The sequence below is a fragment of the Ascidia mentula genome, chromosome 3, assembly GCF_947561715.1.
Source record: "Ascidia mentula chromosome 3, kaAscMent1.1, whole genome shotgun sequence".
In the NCBI taxonomy this organism is placed as follows: Eukaryota; Metazoa; Chordata; class Ascidiacea; order Phlebobranchia; family Ascidiidae; genus Ascidia; species Ascidia mentula.
Window position 1 is genome coordinate 10,614,380 of NC_138568.1, and position 18,940 is coordinate 10,633,319.

At 38.3% G+C, this 18,940-nt stretch overlaps 1 protein-coding gene across 1 annotated transcript; it reads right to left on the minus strand.

The window, feature by feature from the left end:
* Position 1: 1 nt before the first annotated feature.
* Positions 2-18,906, minus strand: LOC145895596 (uncharacterized). The gene is made up of 64 exons (XM_082984398.1): positions 18,871-18,906; positions 18,765-18,802; positions 18,517-18,706; positions 18,158-18,347; positions 17,107-17,199; positions 16,947-17,041; positions 16,509-16,664; positions 16,200-16,437; positions 15,907-16,128; positions 15,629-15,829; positions 15,402-15,562; positions 15,237-15,333; positions 15,066-15,170; positions 14,960-14,997; positions 14,712-14,901; positions 14,616-14,653; positions 14,353-14,542; positions 13,302-13,394; positions 13,142-13,236; positions 12,704-12,859; positions 12,395-12,632; positions 12,102-12,323; positions 11,823-12,023; positions 11,596-11,756; positions 11,431-11,527; positions 11,260-11,364; positions 11,154-11,191; positions 10,906-11,095; positions 10,810-10,847; positions 10,547-10,736; positions 9,544-9,636; positions 9,384-9,478; positions 8,946-9,101; positions 8,637-8,874; positions 8,344-8,565; positions 8,066-8,266; positions 7,839-7,999; positions 7,674-7,770; positions 7,503-7,607; positions 7,397-7,434; positions 7,150-7,339; positions 7,054-7,091; positions 6,791-6,980; positions 5,739-5,831; positions 5,579-5,673; positions 5,141-5,296; positions 4,832-5,069; positions 4,539-4,760; positions 4,261-4,461; positions 4,034-4,194; positions 3,869-3,965; positions 3,698-3,802; positions 3,592-3,629; positions 3,344-3,533; positions 3,248-3,285; positions 2,985-3,174; positions 1,934-2,026; positions 1,774-1,868; positions 1,336-1,491; positions 1,027-1,264; positions 734-955; positions 456-656; positions 316-389; positions 2-160 (listed from the first exon to the last, which is right to left on the minus strand). Exons 1-64 carry the CDS (start codon positions 18,904-18,906, stop codon positions 2-4), a joined length of 8,988 nt encoding a protein of 2,995 aa, XP_082840524.1.
* Between the last annotated feature and the right edge of the window lie 34 nt (positions 18,907-18,940).

Below are 18,940 nucleotides of genomic sequence, written 5' to 3' on the forward strand. Positions count from 1 at the left end.
ATTAAACAAAACCATTTGACCTCGACCTTGTCGAAACGGTTTCATCTTTAGTAAAATACATACATTCTTCCTTCACACATTCACTTTCACTTGAAGTTTTCAAAACGTAACCCTGAGGACATTCGCATTTGGAAACAATATTTGTTTCACATCCTTCAGCCTGTCGAAGATATAAGTCTGGTTTAAGGTATCATCTGCAGGAAATGATAACAACTAACTATCTCATACCGATTGTGGCGCCGTAGGAGGATTGTAAGTATAGGAGGGATAATGTTCAAAGAAGGAAGCGTGCCATGCAGGAGTGCTGGAAGCAACAACGTGATCACACGTTTTCTCACAACTATCCACACAAACTTGATACACTTGATCACCAGGACAGGATCCAGTTTCTAAAATTAATTTAAACAGTCGTGATTGACAATTCTGTTACGATGCACAATAAAATATTCATGTACCAGTGTCGCAATTAAAAACGGAATCATAATCTTCACAATATCCTTCGTTTTCACAATATGAAACATGTTGTTGAATAAAGTTGGACGTGCAAATGGTACATTGAGCTTCGATGGCCGACAGATCGTCTGCATCGGTGTAACATTGCTCCTCGTAACATTGAATTTCTAATTGACCGACATCGATCCCTTGATGACATTGGGCTGGAATCAATTTAAATGGTTGTATTACACACACATACAGTTTCGGTGTTGTCGTACTAAAGTCTTGTAACACTTACCAAATGCAGCATTACTCAATTCCAAACATGGGTCATTAAATCCAAAACTCGTGCAGTTTTTGCAAACAACGCAAGGTACGATGTTTTTGCAAGACTCCTGCTGGCAAGAGTCGCCTGTACCGCAAGGTGGCGCACATGTAGAGTCTGTAACAAATTCTTGTTGGTCGACTGGTGGAATATCTGGACATTCACCGTCGCTATTTCCATCCCCGTTGCAGTTTCCTGTGTGAAATTTGTCACAATGCAATAACCCAATCACTATAAGAAAACCTTTTCAAATCACTTAAACCTACCGCATAAACCTGATGTTCCATTTTCGGTGTGACTCGAATACTGATAGATGTCAAAACTTCCTGTTGCATTGGGATTTGTCGCAACTTCCGGGTTTCGATATTCCACCAATAAACCGATCGGTGATATATCCAACGTTATATGTGTGGCATACGCAATGGAACCGTGGTTAATTACACTTCGTTCTAACTTCAAACCGCCTTGATCGTATCCGGTAATAACGACGTCATTAAGTTCGACCTACATCATCACAATTTAGTAAGAAGAACAAAAGAGATACTGACGTATCCAAATAATACAGATAAACAAACCTGGCTGGTGACTGGAAATATTTCAAACATGAAACTGTAATATCTAACAGATACACTTTCCAAACAAAGTTGGTTGGCAGTAAATTGTCTTGCTGGATATAATTCAGTACAGAAGCCCTGCTTGGCAGTCACTTCGTAATCGTCACTGTCCACTGGCTAAAAATAAAATAACAATTACTTTAAATCAACCGAGGATGGTTTTGTTATTTAGTGACAAAAACATAATTGATTTCTAAACACTCCATATTTTGTAACAATAGAAAAAGAACATATTCTGCAACATGCAAACTATCAATGTAAAAAACTTTAAAACTAACAACATAAACAAAAGAAGGTTTTGCCAAACAAGTAATCCATGCGTTTAAACCACTTGAAATCATTTTGGTAAGTTAAATAATAGATTTGGAAATAACAAAATCATATTTGTAGAAAACTCACCTTTGTTACAAGGTAGGTACAATTTCCTGTAAAGTCCAAGGCTTGTTTGCATTGAAATATTTCGGGATTTCCAGTTCCGAGGCCACTACATTTGCCTTCAATAAAGTTGTCAAACGTAAAAAACATATAAACAAATAATTTCTTCCTCAACTTCACTTACATCTACATTCGTACTCTTCACAACAAGTCGAATTGGATTTCAAAACCCTTTCCTGATCATCGCCGCATGTTATGTTTGAACACGTCTTGGGGACTGCAACAAAATAAACAAACTGTATCAGGCGACAAAACTCATGAAACACAAAGTAAAAAGCACGAAAGTCTGTTAAGGACCTATATAGGTATTAAATGGGGCAAATTCTGTTTTCAAGGCCCTCTGCAATAATGCACCTGGTGACTGTTCCACTTGTTTCCCAACAACCGTTGATGGGTCTTGTGACTTACATAGGGACCTAATATTCTTCAAGGTTAAAAAAAAAAATTGCTGCTCCTGGATGAAACTGTACAGAGCAAGGACTTGTTACGCCTCCTGGAAGATCATATCACTAACAGGGGGGGTCATAACCAGCCATGGAGGGTTGCTTAGGTACTTTTTCAGCAGCTAACTTTGATGCCATTGCATAGAGAAGAGTTGGGACTTACACAAAAACGGAAATGAGTGGGCAGTTAAACGATTCAATTTTCTGCAAAATTAGGTTTCATTTTTTGTTGCTTGTTTTACCAAAATACTGAGTAACCAGGGTGGCAAATGGCCCCAGGGGGGCGGCTAAACCATTTTTTCACACACTAATTTTCATCAAAATTTGTAGATATGGGATCAATCTTTCATAAAATCAAAAATGATTGGACACTTAAACGATTCATTTTTTCACAAATACAGCCTGAATTTTTTGCTCCATTTTCACCATAATTTTCAGCAGCACCCACCATCAAGTAACTACCTCATTAAAATAGCCGAAACCCCACTAAAACTGCCCCAAACATCCTAAAATTCGCCATGACAACAGCACGCACATATGCGCTCATTCAACCGTAAATTTAACTTAATTGCGTCACTGCTTTGCTTGCTGATGCATGACTTTGCATTGTGACACAGGTCTACACGTTGGGCATTTCCCAGCACCAAAACTAATTTTCATAGAAATACCAATATGCGTCCTTCACAAATATCATAAAACAGCAAAAATGATTCATTTTCTATTTTGACTTACCACACTTGTTTACGATCCCACAACAAATATCATCATAGTCAAACACTTCTTCTCCACAAACGCCACAATCAATATTAGGACAAGTGTATGTTGGTTCATATTCTATAGATGGACAATTGGACAGATTTCGACTGACAACCACAATCTCTTGACAGTCCGGATCGTTAGGATCAGGAAGGGTATCTCCCACCTTCACAAATTAACAATAAAGAGTTATGACAACACTAAAGATAACCCGAAACTTATCACCATTTGACCCATACCTCATACTGAATACCGTCGATCGTATAATATTTGCATTCTGAAAAACATTAAGTGTAAAACTGGGAAATGTGTTGAGAATGAAATGGTTGTCTTACCGCATCTGTAAGTATGACAGCAACTGCTGCCAACTGGATCGTATTCGTGGCGAAAGTCATTGACGCCATTAGGACAATCCGGTGGACCCGCACACTGGCCAATATTTCGTGAAATTGTTGTGAAGCAATTATCGTCTGGATTCGGTTGACACGTATACTCCATGCACCCATCAGTCCAAGTCTCACCAACCTAAATTTAACGCACTTTCTTGTAAACTGGCGACATAACAAGTGATTTCAAACCTTACCTGATATGTTGTATCTCCAACAACACACCCCGAACATACTATAATACCAAAACAAGAAATAATTGAAAGAAACAATACACTTGAGTTTGATAAACGATTTACTCACCGCATCTTCCTGTGAAAATTGTACATCCGCAATCATCGGTCTGATTAGTTTCAGGAATAAAGTTGGTGTTTATATCACTGCATGGAGGTGTATCGTCACAGCAACCTAATTAAACAAAACCATTTGACCTCGACCTTGTCGAAACGGTTTCATCTTTAGTAAAATACATACATTCTTCCTTCACACATTCACTTTCACTTGAAGTTTTCAAAACGTAACCCTGAGGACATTCGCATTTGGAAACAATATTTGTTTCACATCCTTCAGCCTGTCGAAGATATGAGTCTGGTTTAAGGTATCATCTGCAGGAAATGATAACAACTAACTATCTCATACCGATTGTGGCGCCGTAGGAGGATTGTAAGTATAGGAGGGATAATGTTCAAAGAAGGAAGCGTGCCATGCAGGAGTGCTGGAAGCAACAACGTGATCACACGTTTTCTCACAACTATCCACACAAACTTGATACACTTGATCACCAGGACAGGATCCAGTTTCTAAAATTAATTTAAACAGTCGTGATTGACAATTCTGTTACGATGCACAATAAAATATTCATGTACCAGTGTCGCAATTAAAAACGGAATCATAATCTTCACAATATCCTTCGTTTTCACAATATGAAACATGTTGTTGAATAAAGTTGGACGTGCAAATGGTACATTGAGCTTCGATGGCCGACAGATCGTCTGCATCGGTGTAACATTGCTCCTCGTAACATTGAATTTCTAATTGACCGACATCGATCCCTTGATGACATTGGGCTGGAATCAATTTAAATGGTTGTATTACACACACATACAGTTTCGGTGTTGTCGTACTAAAGTCTTGTAACACTTACCAAATGCAGCATTACTCAATTCCAAACATGGGTCATTAAATCCAAAACTCGTGCAGTTTTTGCAAACAACGCAAGGTACGATGTTTTTGCAAGACTCCTGCTGGCAAGAGTCGCCTGTACCGCAAGGTGGCGCACATGTAGAGTCTGTAACAAATTCTTGTTGGTCGACTGGTGGAATATCTGGACATTCACCGTCGCTATTTCCATCTCCGTTGCAGTTTCCTGTGTGAAATTTGTCACAATGCAATAACCCAATCACTATAAGAAAACCTTTTAAAATCACTTAAACCTACCGCATAAACCTGATGTTCCATTTTCGGTGTGACTCGAATACTGATAGATGTCAAAACTTCCTGTTGCATTGGGATTTGTCGCAACTTCCGGGTTTCGATATTCCACCAATAAACCGATCGGTGATATATCCAACGTTATATGTGTGGCATACGCAATGGAACCGTGGTTAATTACACTTCGTTCTAACTTCAAACCGCCTTGATCGTATCCGGTAATAACGACGTCATTAAGTTCGACCTACATCATCACAATTTAGTAAGAAGAACAAAAGAGATACTGACGTATCCAAATAATACAGATAAACAAACCTGGCTGGTGATTGGAAATATTTCAAACATGAAACTGTAATATCTAACAGATACACTTTCCAAACAAAGTTGGTTGGCAGTAAATTGTCTTGCTGGATATAATTCAGTGCAGAAGCCCTGCTTGGCAGTCACTTCGTAATCGTCACTGTCCACTGGCTAAAAATAAAATAACAATTACTTTAAATCAACCGAGGATGGTTTTGTTATTTAGTGACAAAAACATAATTGATTTCTAAACACTCCGTATTTTCTAACAATAGAAAAAGAACATATTTCGCAACATGCAAACTATCAATGTAAAAAACTTTAAAACTAACAACATAAACAAAAGAAGGTTTTGCCAAACAAGTAATCCATGCGTTTAAACCACTTGAAATCATTTTGGTAAGTTAAATAATAGATTTGGAAATAACAAAATCATATTTGTAGAAAACTCACCTTTGTTACAAGGTAGGTACAATTTCCTGTAAAGTCCAAGGCTTGTTTGCATTGAAATATTTCGGGATTTCCAGTTCCGAGGCCACTACATTTGCCTTCAATAAAGTTGTCAAACGTAAAAAACACATAAACAAATAATTTCTTCCTCAAGTTCACTTACATCTACATTCGTACTCTTCACAACAAGTCGAATTGGATTTCAAAACCCTTTCCTGATCATCGCCGCATGTTATGTTTGAACACGTCTTGGGGACTGCAACAAAATAAACAAACTGTATCAGGCGACAAAATTCATGAAACACAAAGTAAAAAGCACGAAAGTCTGTTAAGGACCTATATAGGTATTAAATGGGGCAAATTCTGTTTTCAAGGCCCTCTGCAATAATGCACCTGGTGACTGTTCCACTTGTTTCCCAACAACCGTTGATGGGTCTTGTGACTTACATAGGGACCTAATATTCTTCAAGGTTAAAAAAAAAAATTGCTGCTCCTGGATGAAACTGTACAGAGCAAGGACTTGTTACGCCTCCTGGAAGATCATATCACTAACAGGGGGGGTCATAACCAGCCCTGGAGGGTTGCTTAGGTACTTTTTCAGCAGCTAACTTTGATGCCATTGCATAGAGAAGAGTTGGGACTTACACAAAAACGGAAATGAGTGGGCAGTTAAACGATTCAATTTTCTGCAAAATTAGGTTTCATTTTTTGTTGCTTGTTTTACCAAAATACTGAGTAACCAGGGTGGCAAATGGCCCCAGGGGGGCGGCTAAACCATTTTTTCACACACTAATTTTCATTAAAATTTGTAGATATGGGATGAATCTTTCATAAAATCAAAAATGATTGGACACTTAAACGATTCATTTTTCCACAAATACAGCCTGAATTTTTTGCTCCATTTTCACCATAATTTTCAGCAGCACCCACCATCAAGTAACTACCTCATTAAAATAGCCCAAAACCCCACTAAAACTGCCCCAAACATCCTAAAATTCGCCATGACAACAGCACGCACATATGCGCTCATTCAACCGTAAATTTAACTTAATTGCGTCACTGCTTTGCTTGCTGATGCATGACTTTGCATTGTGACACAGGTCTACACGTTGGGCATTTCCCAGCACCAAAACTAATTTTCATAGAAATACCAATATGCGTCCTTCACAAATATCATAAAACAGCAAAAATGATTCATTTTCTATTTTGACTTACCACACTTGTTTACGATCCCACAACAAATATCATCATAGTCAAACACTTCTTCTCCACAAACGCCACAATCAATATTAGGACAAGTGTATGTTGGTTCATATTCTATAGATGGACAATTGGACAGATTTCGACTGACAACCACAATCTCTTGACAGTCCGGATCGTTAGGATCAGGAAGGGTATCTCCCACCTTCACAAATTAACAATAAAGAGTTATGACAACACTAAAGATAACCCGAAACTTATCACCACTTGACCCATACCTCATACTGAATACCGTCGATCGTATAATATTTACATTCTGAAAAACATTAAGTGTAAAACTGGGAAATGTGTTGAGAATGAAATGGTTGTCTTACCGCATCTGTAAGTATGACAGCAACTGCTGCCAACTGGATCGTATTCGTGGCGAAAGTCATTGACGCCATTAGGACAATCCGGTGGACCCGCACACTGGCCAATATTTCGTGAAATTGTTGTGAAGCAATTATCGTCTGGATTCGGTTGACACGTATACTCCATGCACCCATCAGTCCAAGTCTCACCAACCTAAATTTAACTCACTTTCTTGTAAACTGGCGACATAACAAGTGATTTCAACCTTACCTGATATGTTGTATCTCCAACAACACACCCCGAACATACTATAATACCAAAACAAGAAATAATTGAAAGAAACAATACACTTGAGTTTGATAAACGATTTACTCACCGCATCTTCCTGTGAAAATTGTACATCCGCAATCATCGGTCTGATTAGTTTCAGGAATAAAGTTGGTGTTTATATCACTGCATGGAGGTGTATCGTCACAGCAACCTAATTAAACAAAACCATTTGACCTCGACCTTGTCGAAACGGTTTCATCTTTAGTAAAATACATACATTCTTCCTTCACACATTCACTTTCACTTGAAGTTTTCAAAACGTAACCCTGAGGACATTCGCATTTGGAAACAATATTTGTTTCACATCCTTCAGCCTGTCGAAGATATAAGTCTGGTTTAAGGTATCATCTGCAGGAAATGATAACAACTAACTATCTCATACCGATTGTGGCGCCGTAGGAGGATTGTAAGTATAGGAGGGATAATGTTCAAAGAAGGAAGCGTGCCATGCAGGAGTGCTGGAAGCAACAACGTGATCACACGTTTTCTCACAACTATCCACACAAACTTGATACACTTGATCACCAGGACAGGATCCAGTTTCTAAAATTAATTTAAACAGTCGTGATTGACAATTCTGTTACGATGCACAATAAAATATTCATGTACCAGTGTCGCAATTAAAAACGGAATCATAATCTTCACAATATCCTTCGTTTTCACAATATGAAACATGTTGTTGAATAAAGTTGGACGTGCAAATGGTACATTGAGCTTCGATGGCCGACAGATCGTCTGCATCGGTGTAACATTGCTCCTCGTAACATTGAATTTCTAATTGACCGACATCGATCCCTTGATGACATTGGGCTGGAATCAATTTAAATGGTTGTATTACACACACATACAGTTTCGGTGTTGTCGCACTAAAGTCTTGTAACACTTACCAAATGCAGCATTACTCAATTCCAAACATGGGTCATTAAATCCAAAACTCGTGCAGTTTTTGCAAACAACGCAAGGTACGATGTTTTTGCAAGACTCCTGCTGGCAAGAGTCGCCTGTACCGCAAGGTGGCGCACATGTAGAGTCTGTAACAAATTCTTGTTGGTCGACTGGTGGAATATCTGGACATTCACCGTCGCTATTTCCATCCCCGTTGCAGTTTCCTGTGTGAAATTTGTCACAATGCAATAACCCAATCACTATAAGAAAACCTTTTAAAATCACTTAAACCTACCGCATAAACCTGATGTTCCATTTTCGGTGTGACTCGAATACTGATAGATGTCAAAACTTCCTGTTGCATTGGGATTTGTCGCAACTTCCGGGTTTCGATATTCCACCAATAAACCGATCGGTGATATATCCAACGTTATATGTGTGGCATACGCAATGGAACCGTGGTTAATTACACTTCGTTCTAACTTCAAACCGCCTTGATCGTATCCGGTAATAACGACGTCATTAAGTTCGACCTACATCATCACAATTTAGTAAGAAGAACAAAAGAGATACTGACGTATCCAAATAATACAGATAAACAAACCTGGCTGGTGATTGGAAATATTTCAAACATGAAACTGTAATATCTAACAGATACACTTTCCAAACAAAGTTGGTTGGCAGTAAATTGTCTTGCTGGATATAATTCAGTGCAGAAGCCCTGCTTGGCAGTCACTTCGTAATCGTCACTGTCCACTGGCTAAAAATTAAATAACAATTACTTTAAATGAACCGAGGATGGTTTTGTTATATAGTGACAAAAACATAATTCATTTCTAAACACTCCGTATTTTGTAACAATAGAAAAAGAACATATTTCGCAACATGCAAACTATCAATGTAAAAAACTTTAAAACTAACAACATAAACAAAAGAAGGTTTTGCCAAACAAGTAATCCATGCGTTTAAACCACTTGAAATCATTTTGGTAAGTTAAATAATAGATTTGGAAATAACAAAATCATATTTGTAGAAAACTCACCTTTGTTACAAGGTAGGTACAATTTCCTGTAAAGTCCAAGGCTTGTTTGCATTGAAATATTTCGGGATTTCCAGTTCCGAGGCCACTACATTTGCCTTCAATAAAGTTGTCAAACGTAAAAAACACATAAACAAATAATTTCTTCCTCAAGTTCACTTACATCTACATTCGTACTCTTCACAACAAGTCGAATTGGATTTCAAAACCCTTTCCTGATCATCGCCGCATGTTATGTTTGAACACGTCTTGGGGACTGCAACAAAATAAACAAACTGTATCAGGCGACAAAATTCATGAAACACAAAGTAAAAAGCACGAAAGTCTGTTAAGGACCTATATAGGTATTAAATGGGGCAAATTCTGTTTTCAAGGCCCTCTGCAATAATGCACCTGGTGACTGTTCCACTTGTTTCCCAACAACCGTTGATGGGTCTTGTGACTTACATAGGGACCTAATATTCTTCAAGGTTAAAAAAAAAATTGCTGCTCCTGGATGAAACTGTACAGAGCAAGGACTTGTTACGCCTCTTGGAAGATCATATCACTAACAGGGGGGGTCATAACCAGCCCTGGAGGGTTGCTTAGGTACTTTTTCAGCAGCTAACTTTGATGCCATTGCATAGAGAAGAGTTGGGACTTACACAAAAACGGAAATGAGTGGGCAGTTAAACGATTCAATTTTCTGCAAAATTAGGTTTCATTTTTTGTTGCTTGTTTTACCAAAATACTGAGTAACCAGGGTGGCAAATGGCCCCAGGGGGGCGGCTAAACCATTTTTTCACACACTAATTTTCATTAAAATTTGTAGATATGGGATGAATCTTTCATAAAATCAAAAATGATTGGACACTTAAACGATTCATTTTTCCACAAATACAGCCTGAATTTTTTGCTCCATTTTCACCATAATTTTCAGCAGCACCCACCATCAAGTAACTACCTCATTAAAAGAGCCCAAAACCCCACTAAAACTGCCCCAAACATCCTAAAATTCGCCATGACAACAGCACGCACATGTGCGCTCATTCAACCGTAAATTTAACTTAATTGCGTCACTGCTTGCATTTCCCAGCACCAAAACTAATTTTCATAGAAATACCAATATGCGTCCTTCACAAATATCATAAAACAGCAAAAATGATTCATTTTCTATTTTGACTTACCACACTTGTTTACGATCCCACAACAAATATCATCATAGTCAAACACTTCTTCTCCACAAACGCCACAATCAATATTAGGACAAGTGTATGTTGGTTCATATTCTATAGATGGACAATTGGACAGATTTCGACTGACAACCACAATCTCTTGACAGTCCGGATCGTTAGGATCAGGAAGGGTATCTCCCACCTTCACAAATTAACAATAAAGAGTTATGACAACACTAAAGATAACCCGAAACTTATCACCACTTGACCCATACCTCATACTGAATACCGTCGATCGTATAATATATGCATTCTGAAAAACATTAAGTGTAAAACTGGGAAATGTGTTGAGAATGAAATGGTTGTCTTACCGCATCTGTAAGTATGACAGCAACTGCTGCCAACTGGATCGTATTCGTGGCGAAAGTCATTGACGCCATTAGGACAATCCGGTGGACCCGCACACTGGCCAATATTTCGTGAAATTGTTGTGAAGCAATTATCGTCTGGATTCGGTTGACACGTATACTCCATGCACCCATCAGTCCAAGTCTCACCAACCTAAATTTAACGCACTTTCTTGTAAACTGGCGACATAACAAGTGATTTCAAACCTTACCTGATATGTTGTATCTCCAACAACACACCCCGAACATACTATAATACCAAAACAAGAAATAATTGAAAGAAACAATACACTTGAGTTTGATAAACGATTTACTCACCGCATCTTCCTGTGAAAATTGTACATCCGCAATCATCGGTCTGATTAGTTTCAGGAATAAAGTTGGTGTTTATATCACTGCATGGAGGTGTATCGTCACAGCAACCTAATTAAACAAAACCATTTGACCTCGACCTTGTCGAAACGGTTTCATCTTTAGTAAAATACATACATTCTTCCTTCACACATTCACTTTCACTTGAAGTTTTTAAAACGTAACCCTGAGGACATTCGCATTTGGAAACAATATTTGTTTCACATCCTTCAGCCTGCCGAAGATATGAGTCTGGTTTAAGGTATCATCTGCAGGAAATGATAACAACTAACTGTCTCATACCGATTGTGGCGCCGTAGGAGGATTGTAAGTATAGGAGGGATAATGTTCAAGGAAGGAAGCGTGCCATGCAGGAGTGCTGGAAGCAACAACGTGATCACACGTTTTCTCACAACTATCCACACAAACTTGATAAACTTGATCACCAGGACAGGATCCAGTTTCTAAAATTAATTTAAACAGTCGTGATTGACATTTCTGTTACGATGCACAATAAAATATTCATGTACCAGTGTCGCAATTAAAAACGGAATCATAATCTTCACAATATCCTTCGTTTTCACAATATGAAACATGTTGTTGAATAAAGTTGGACGTGCAAATGGTACATTGAGCTTCGATGGCCGACAGATCGTCTGCATCGGTGTAACATTGCTCCTCGTAACATTGAATTTCTAATTGACTGACATCGATCCCTTGATGACATTGGGCTGGAATCAATTTAATATGGTTGTATTACGCACACATACAGTTTCGGTGTTGTCGTACTAAAGTCTTGTAACACTTACCAAATGCAGCATTACTCAATTCCAAACATGGGTCATTATATCCAAAACTCGTGCAGTTTTTGCAAACAACGCAAGGTACGATGTTTTTGCAAGACTCCTGCTGGCAGGAGTCGCCTGTACCGCAAGGTGGCGCACATGTAGAGTCTGTAACAAATTCTTGTTGGTCGACTGGTGGAATATCTGGACATTCACCGTCGCTATTTCCATCCCCGTTGCAGTTTCCTGTGTGAAATTTGTCACAATGCAATAACCCAATCACTATAAGAAAACCTTTTAAAATCACTTAAACCTACCGCATAAACCTGATGTTCCATTTTCGGTGTGACTCGAATACTGATAGATGTCAAAACTTCCTGTTGCATTGGGATTTGTCGCAACTTCCGGGTTTCGATATTCCACCAATAAACCGATCGGTGATATATCCAACGTTATATGTGTGGCATACGCAATGGAACCGTGGTTAATTACACTTCGTTCTAACTTCAAACCGCCTTGATCGTATCCGGTAATAACGACGTCATTAAGTTCGACCTACATCATCACAATTTAGTAAGAAGAACAAAAGAGATACTGACGTATCCAAATAATACAGATAAACAAACCTGGCTGGTGATTGGAAATATTTCAAACATGAAACTGTAATATCTAACAGATACACTTTCCAAACAAAGTTGGTTGGCAGTAAATTGTCTTGCTGGATATAATTCAGTGCAGAAGCCCTGCTTGGCAGTCACTTCGTAATCGTCACTGTCCACTGGCTAAAAATTAAATAACAATTACTTTAAATGAACCAAGGACGGTTTTGTTATTTAGTGACAAAAACATAATTGATTTCTAAACACTCCGTATTTTGTAACAATAGAAAAAGAACATATTTCGCAACATGCAAACTATCAATGTAAAAAACTTTAAAACTAACAACATAAACAAAAGAAGGTTTTGCCAAACAAGTAATCCATGCGTTTAAACCACTTGAAATCATTTTGGGAAGTTAAATAATAGATTTGGAAATAACAAAATCATATTTGTAGAAAACTCACCTTTGTTACAAGGTAGGTACAATTTCCTGTAAAGTCCAAGGCTTGTTTGCATTGAAATATTTCGGGATTTCCAGTTCCGAGGCCACTACATTTGCCTTCAATAAAGTTGTCAAACGTAAAAAACATATAAACAAATAATTTCTTCCTCAAGTTCACTTACATCTACATTCGTACTCTTCACAACAAGTCGAATTGGATTTCAAAACCCTTTCCTGATCATCGCCGCATGTTATGTTTGAACACGTCTTGGGGACTGCAACAAAATAAACAAACTGTATCAGGCGACAAAATTCATGAAACACAAAGTAAAAAGCACGAAAGTCTGTTAAGGACCTATATAGGTATTAAATGGGGCAAATTCTGTTTTCAAGGCCCTCTGCAATAATGCACCTGGTGACTGTTCCACTTGTTTCCCAACAACCGTTGATGGGTCTTGTGACTTACATAGGGACCTAATATTCTTCAAGGTTAAAAAAAAAACTGCTGCTCCTGGATAAAACTGTACAGAGCAAGGACTTGTTACGCCTCCTGGAAGATCATATCACTAACAGGGGGGGTCATAACCAGCCCTGGAGGGTTGCTTAGGTACTTTTTCAGCAGCTAACTTTGATGCCATTGCATAGAGAAGAGTTGGGACTTACACAAAAACGGAAATGAGTGGGCAGTTAAACGATTCAATTTTCTGCAAAATTAGGTTTCATTTTTTGTTGCTTGTTTTACCAAAATACTGAGTAACCAGGGTGGCAAATGGCCCCAGGGGGGCGGCTAAACCATTTTTTCACACACTAATTTTCATTAAAATTTGTAGATATGGGATGAATCTTTCATAAAATCAAAAATGATTGGACACTTAAACGATTCATTTTTCCACAAATACAGCCTGAATTTTTTGCTCCATTTTCACCATAATTTTCAGCAGCACCCACCATCAAGTAACTACCTCATTAAAAGAGCCCAAAACCCCACTAAAACTGCCCCAAACATCCTAAAATTCGCCATGACAACAGCACGCACATGTGCGCTCATTCAACCGTAAATTTAACTTAATTGCGTCACTGCTTTGCTTGCTGATGCATGACTTTGCATTGTGACACAGGTCTACACGTTGGGCATTTCCCAGCACCAAAACTAATTTTCATAGAAATACCAATATGAGTCCTTCACAAATATCATAAAACAGCAAAAATGATTCATTTTCTATTTTGACTTACCACACTTGTTTACGATCCCACAACAAATATCATCATAGTCAAACACTTCTTCTCCACAAACGCCACAATCAATATTAGGACAAGTGTATGTTGGTTCATATTCTATAGATGGACAATTGGACAGATTTCGACTGACAACCACAATCTCTTGACAGTCCGGATCGTTAGGATCAGGAAGGGTATCTCCCACCTTCACAAATTAACAATAAAGAGTTATGACAACACTAAAGATAACCCGAAACTTATCACCACTTGACCCATACCTCATACTGAATACCGTCGATCGTATAATATTTGCATTCTGAAAAACATTAAGTGTAAAACTGGGAAATGTGTTGAGAATGAAATGGTTGTCTTACCGCATCTGTAAGTATGACAGCAACTGCTGCCAACTGGATCGTATTCGTGGCGAAAGTCATTGACGCCATTAGGACAATCCGGTGGACCCGCACACTGGCCAATATTTCGTGAAATTGTTGTGAAGCAATTATCGTCTGGATTCGGTTGACACGTATACTCCATGCACCCATCAGTCCAAGTCTCACCAACCTAAATTTAACGCACTTTCTTGTAAACTGGCGACATAACAAGTGATTTCAAACCTTACCTGATATGTTGTATCTCCAACAACACACCCCGAACATACTATAATACCAAAACAAGAAATAATTGAAAGAAACAATACACTTGAGTTTGATAAACGATTTACTCACCGCATCTTCCTGTGAAAATTGTACATCCGCAATCATCGGTCTGATTAGTTTCAGGAATAAAGTTGGTGTTTATATCACTGCATGGAGGTGTATCGTCACAGCAACCTAATTAAACAAAACCATTTGACCTCGACCTTGTCGAAACGGTTTCATCTTTAGTAAAATACATACATTCTTCCTTCACACATTCACTTTCACTTGAAGTTTTTAAAACGTAACCCTGAGGACATTCGCATTTGGAAACAATATTTGTTTCACATCCTTTAGCCTGTCGAAGATATAAGTCTGGATTAAGGTTTCATCTGCAGGAAATGATAACAACTAACTATCTCATACCGATTGTGGCGCCGTAGGAGGATTGTAAGTATAGGAGGGATAATGTTCAAAGAAGGAAGCGTGCCATGCAGGAGTGCTGGAAGCAACAACGTGATCACACGTTTTCTCACAACTATCCACACAAACTTGATACACTTGATCACCAGGACAGGATCCAGTTTCTAAAATTAATTTAAACAGTCGTGATTGACAATTCTGTTACGATGCACAATAAAATATTCATGTACCAGTGTCGCAATCAAAAACGGAATCATAATCTTCACAATATCCTTCGTTTTCACAATATGAAACATGTTGTTGAATAAAGTTGGACGTGCAAATGGTACATTGAGCTTCGATGGCCGACAGATCGTCTGCATCGGTGTAACATTGCTCCTCGTAACATTGAATTTCTAATTGACCGACATCGATCCCTTGATGACATTGGGCTGGAATCAATTTAAATGGTTGTATTACACACACATACAGTTTCGGTGTTGTCGTACTAAAGTCTTGTAACACTTACCAAATGCAGCATTACTCAATTCCAAACATGGGTCATTAAATCCAAAACTCGTGCAGTTTTTGCAAACAACGCAAGGTACGATGTTTTTGCAAGACTCCTGCTGGCAAGAGTCGCCTGTACCGCAAGGTGGCGCACATGTAGAGTCTGTAACAAATTCTTGTTGGTCGACTGGTGGAATATCTGGACATTCACCGTCGCTATTTCCATCCCCGTTGCAGTTTCCTGTGTGAAATTTGTCACAATGCAATAACCCAATCACTATAAGAAAACCTTTTAAAATCACTTAAACCTACCGCATAAACCTGATGTTCCATTTTCGGTGTGACTCGAATACTGATAGATGTCAAAACTTCCTGTTGCATTGGGATTTGTCGCAACTTCCGGGTTTCGATATTCCACCAATAAACCGATCGGTGATATATCCAACGTTATATGTGTGGCATACGCAATGGAACCGTGGTTAATTACACTTCGTTCTAACTTCAAACCGCCTTGATCGTATCCGGTAATAACGACGTCATTAAGTTCGACCTACATCATCACAATTTAGTAAGAAGAACAAAAGAGATACTGACGTATCCAAATAATACAGATAAACAAACCTGGCTGGTGATTGGAAATATTTCAAACATGAAACTGTAATATCTAACAGATACACTTTCCAAACAAAGTTGGTTGGCAGTAAATTGTCTTGCTGGATATAATTCAGTGCAGAAGCCCTGCTTGGCAGTCACTTCGTAATCGTCACTGTCCACTGGCTAAAAATTAAATAACAATTACTTTAAATGAACCAAGGACGGTTTTGTTATTTAGTGACAAAAACATAATTGATTTCTAAACACTCCATATTTTGTAACAATAGAAAAAGAACATATTTCGCAACATGCAAACTATCAATGTAAAAAACTTTAAAACTAACAACATAAACAAAAGAAGGTTTTGCCAAACAAGTAATCCATGCGTTTAAACCACTTGAAATCATTTTGGGAAGTTAAATAATAGATTTGGAAATAACAAAATCATATTTGTAGAAAACTCACCTTTGTTACAAGGTAGGTACAATTTCCTGTAAAGTCCAAGGCTTGTTTGCATTGAAATATTTCGGGATTTCCAGTTCCGAGGCCACTACATTTGCCTTCAATAAAGTTGTCAAACGTAAAAAACATATAAACAAATAATTTCTTCCTCAAGTTCACTTACATCTACATTCGTACTCTTCACAACAAGTCGAATTGGATTTCAAAACCCTTTCCTGATCATCGCCGCATGTTATGTTTGAACACGTCTTGGGGACTGCAACAAAATAAACAAACTGTATCAGGCGACAAAATTCATGAAACACAAAGTAAAAAGCACGAAAGTCTGTTAAGGACCTATATAGGTATTAAATGGGGCAAATTCTGTTTTCAAGGCCCTCTGCAATAATGCACCTGGTGACTGTTCCACTTGTTTCCCAACAACCGTTGATGGGTCTTGTGACTTACATAGGGACCTAATATTCTTCAAGGTTAAAAAAAAAACTGCTGCTCCTGGATAAAACTGTACAGAGCAAGGACTTGTTACGCCTCCTGGAAGATCATATCACTAACAGGGGGGGTCATAACCAGCCCTGGAGGGTTGCTTAGGTACTTTTTCAGCAGCTAACTTTGATGCCATTGCATAGAGAAGAGTTGGGACTTACACAAAAACGGAAATGAGTGGGCAGTTAAACGATTCAATTTTCTGCAAAATTAGGTTTCATTTTTTGTTGCTTGTTTTACCAAAATACTGAGTAACCAGGGTGGCAAATGGCCCCAGGGGGGCGGCTAAACCATTTTTTCACACACTAATTTTCATTAAAATTTGTAGATATGGGATGAATCTTTCATAAAATCAAAAATGATTGGACACTTAAACGATTCATTTTTCCACAAATACAGCCTGAATTTTTTGCTCCATTTTCACCATAATTTTCAGCAGCACCCACCATCAAGTAACTACCTCATTAAAAGAGCCCAAAACCCCACTAAAACTGCCCCAAACATCCTAAAATTCGCCATGACAACAGCACGCACATGTGCGCTCATTCAACCGTAAATTTAACTTAATTGCGTCACTGCTTTGCTTGCTGATGCATGACTTTGCATTGTGACACAGGTCTACACGTTGGGCATTTCCCAGCACCAAAACTAATTTTCATAGAAATACCAATATGAGTCCTTCACAAATATCATAAAACAGCAAAAATGATTCATTTTCTATTTTGACTTACCACACTTGTTTACGATCCCACAACAAATATCATCATAGTCAAACACTTCTTCTCCACAAACGCCACAATCAATATTAGGACAAGTGTATGTTGGTTCATATTCTATAGATGGACAATTGGACAGATTTCGACTGACAACCACAATCTCTTGACAGTCCGGATCGTTAGGATCAGGAAGGGTATCTCCCACCTTCACAAATTAACAATAAAGAGTTATGACAACACTAAAGATAACCCGAAACTTATCACCACTTGACCCATACCTCATACTGAATACCGTCGATCGTATAATATTTGCATTCTGAAAAACATTAAGTGTAAAACTGGGAAATGTGTTGAGAATGAAATGGTTGTCTTACCGCATCTGTAAGTATGACAGCAACTGCTGCCAACTGGATCGTATTCGTGGCGAAAGTCATTGACGCCATTAGGACAATCCGGTGGACCCGCACACTGGCCAATATTTCGTGAAATTGTTGTGAAGCAATTATCGTCTGGATTCGGTTGACACGTATACTCCATGCACCCATCAGTCCAAGTCTCACCAACCTAAATTTAACGCACTTTCTTGTAAACTGGCGACATAACAAGTGATTTCAAACCTTACCTGATATGTTGTATCTCCAACAACACACCCCGAACATACTATAATACCAAAACAAGAAATAATTGAAAGAAACAATACACTTGAGTTTGATAAACGATTTACTCACCGCATCTTCCTGTGAAAATTGTACATCCGCAATCATCGGTCTGATTAGTTTCAGGAATAAAGTTGGTGTT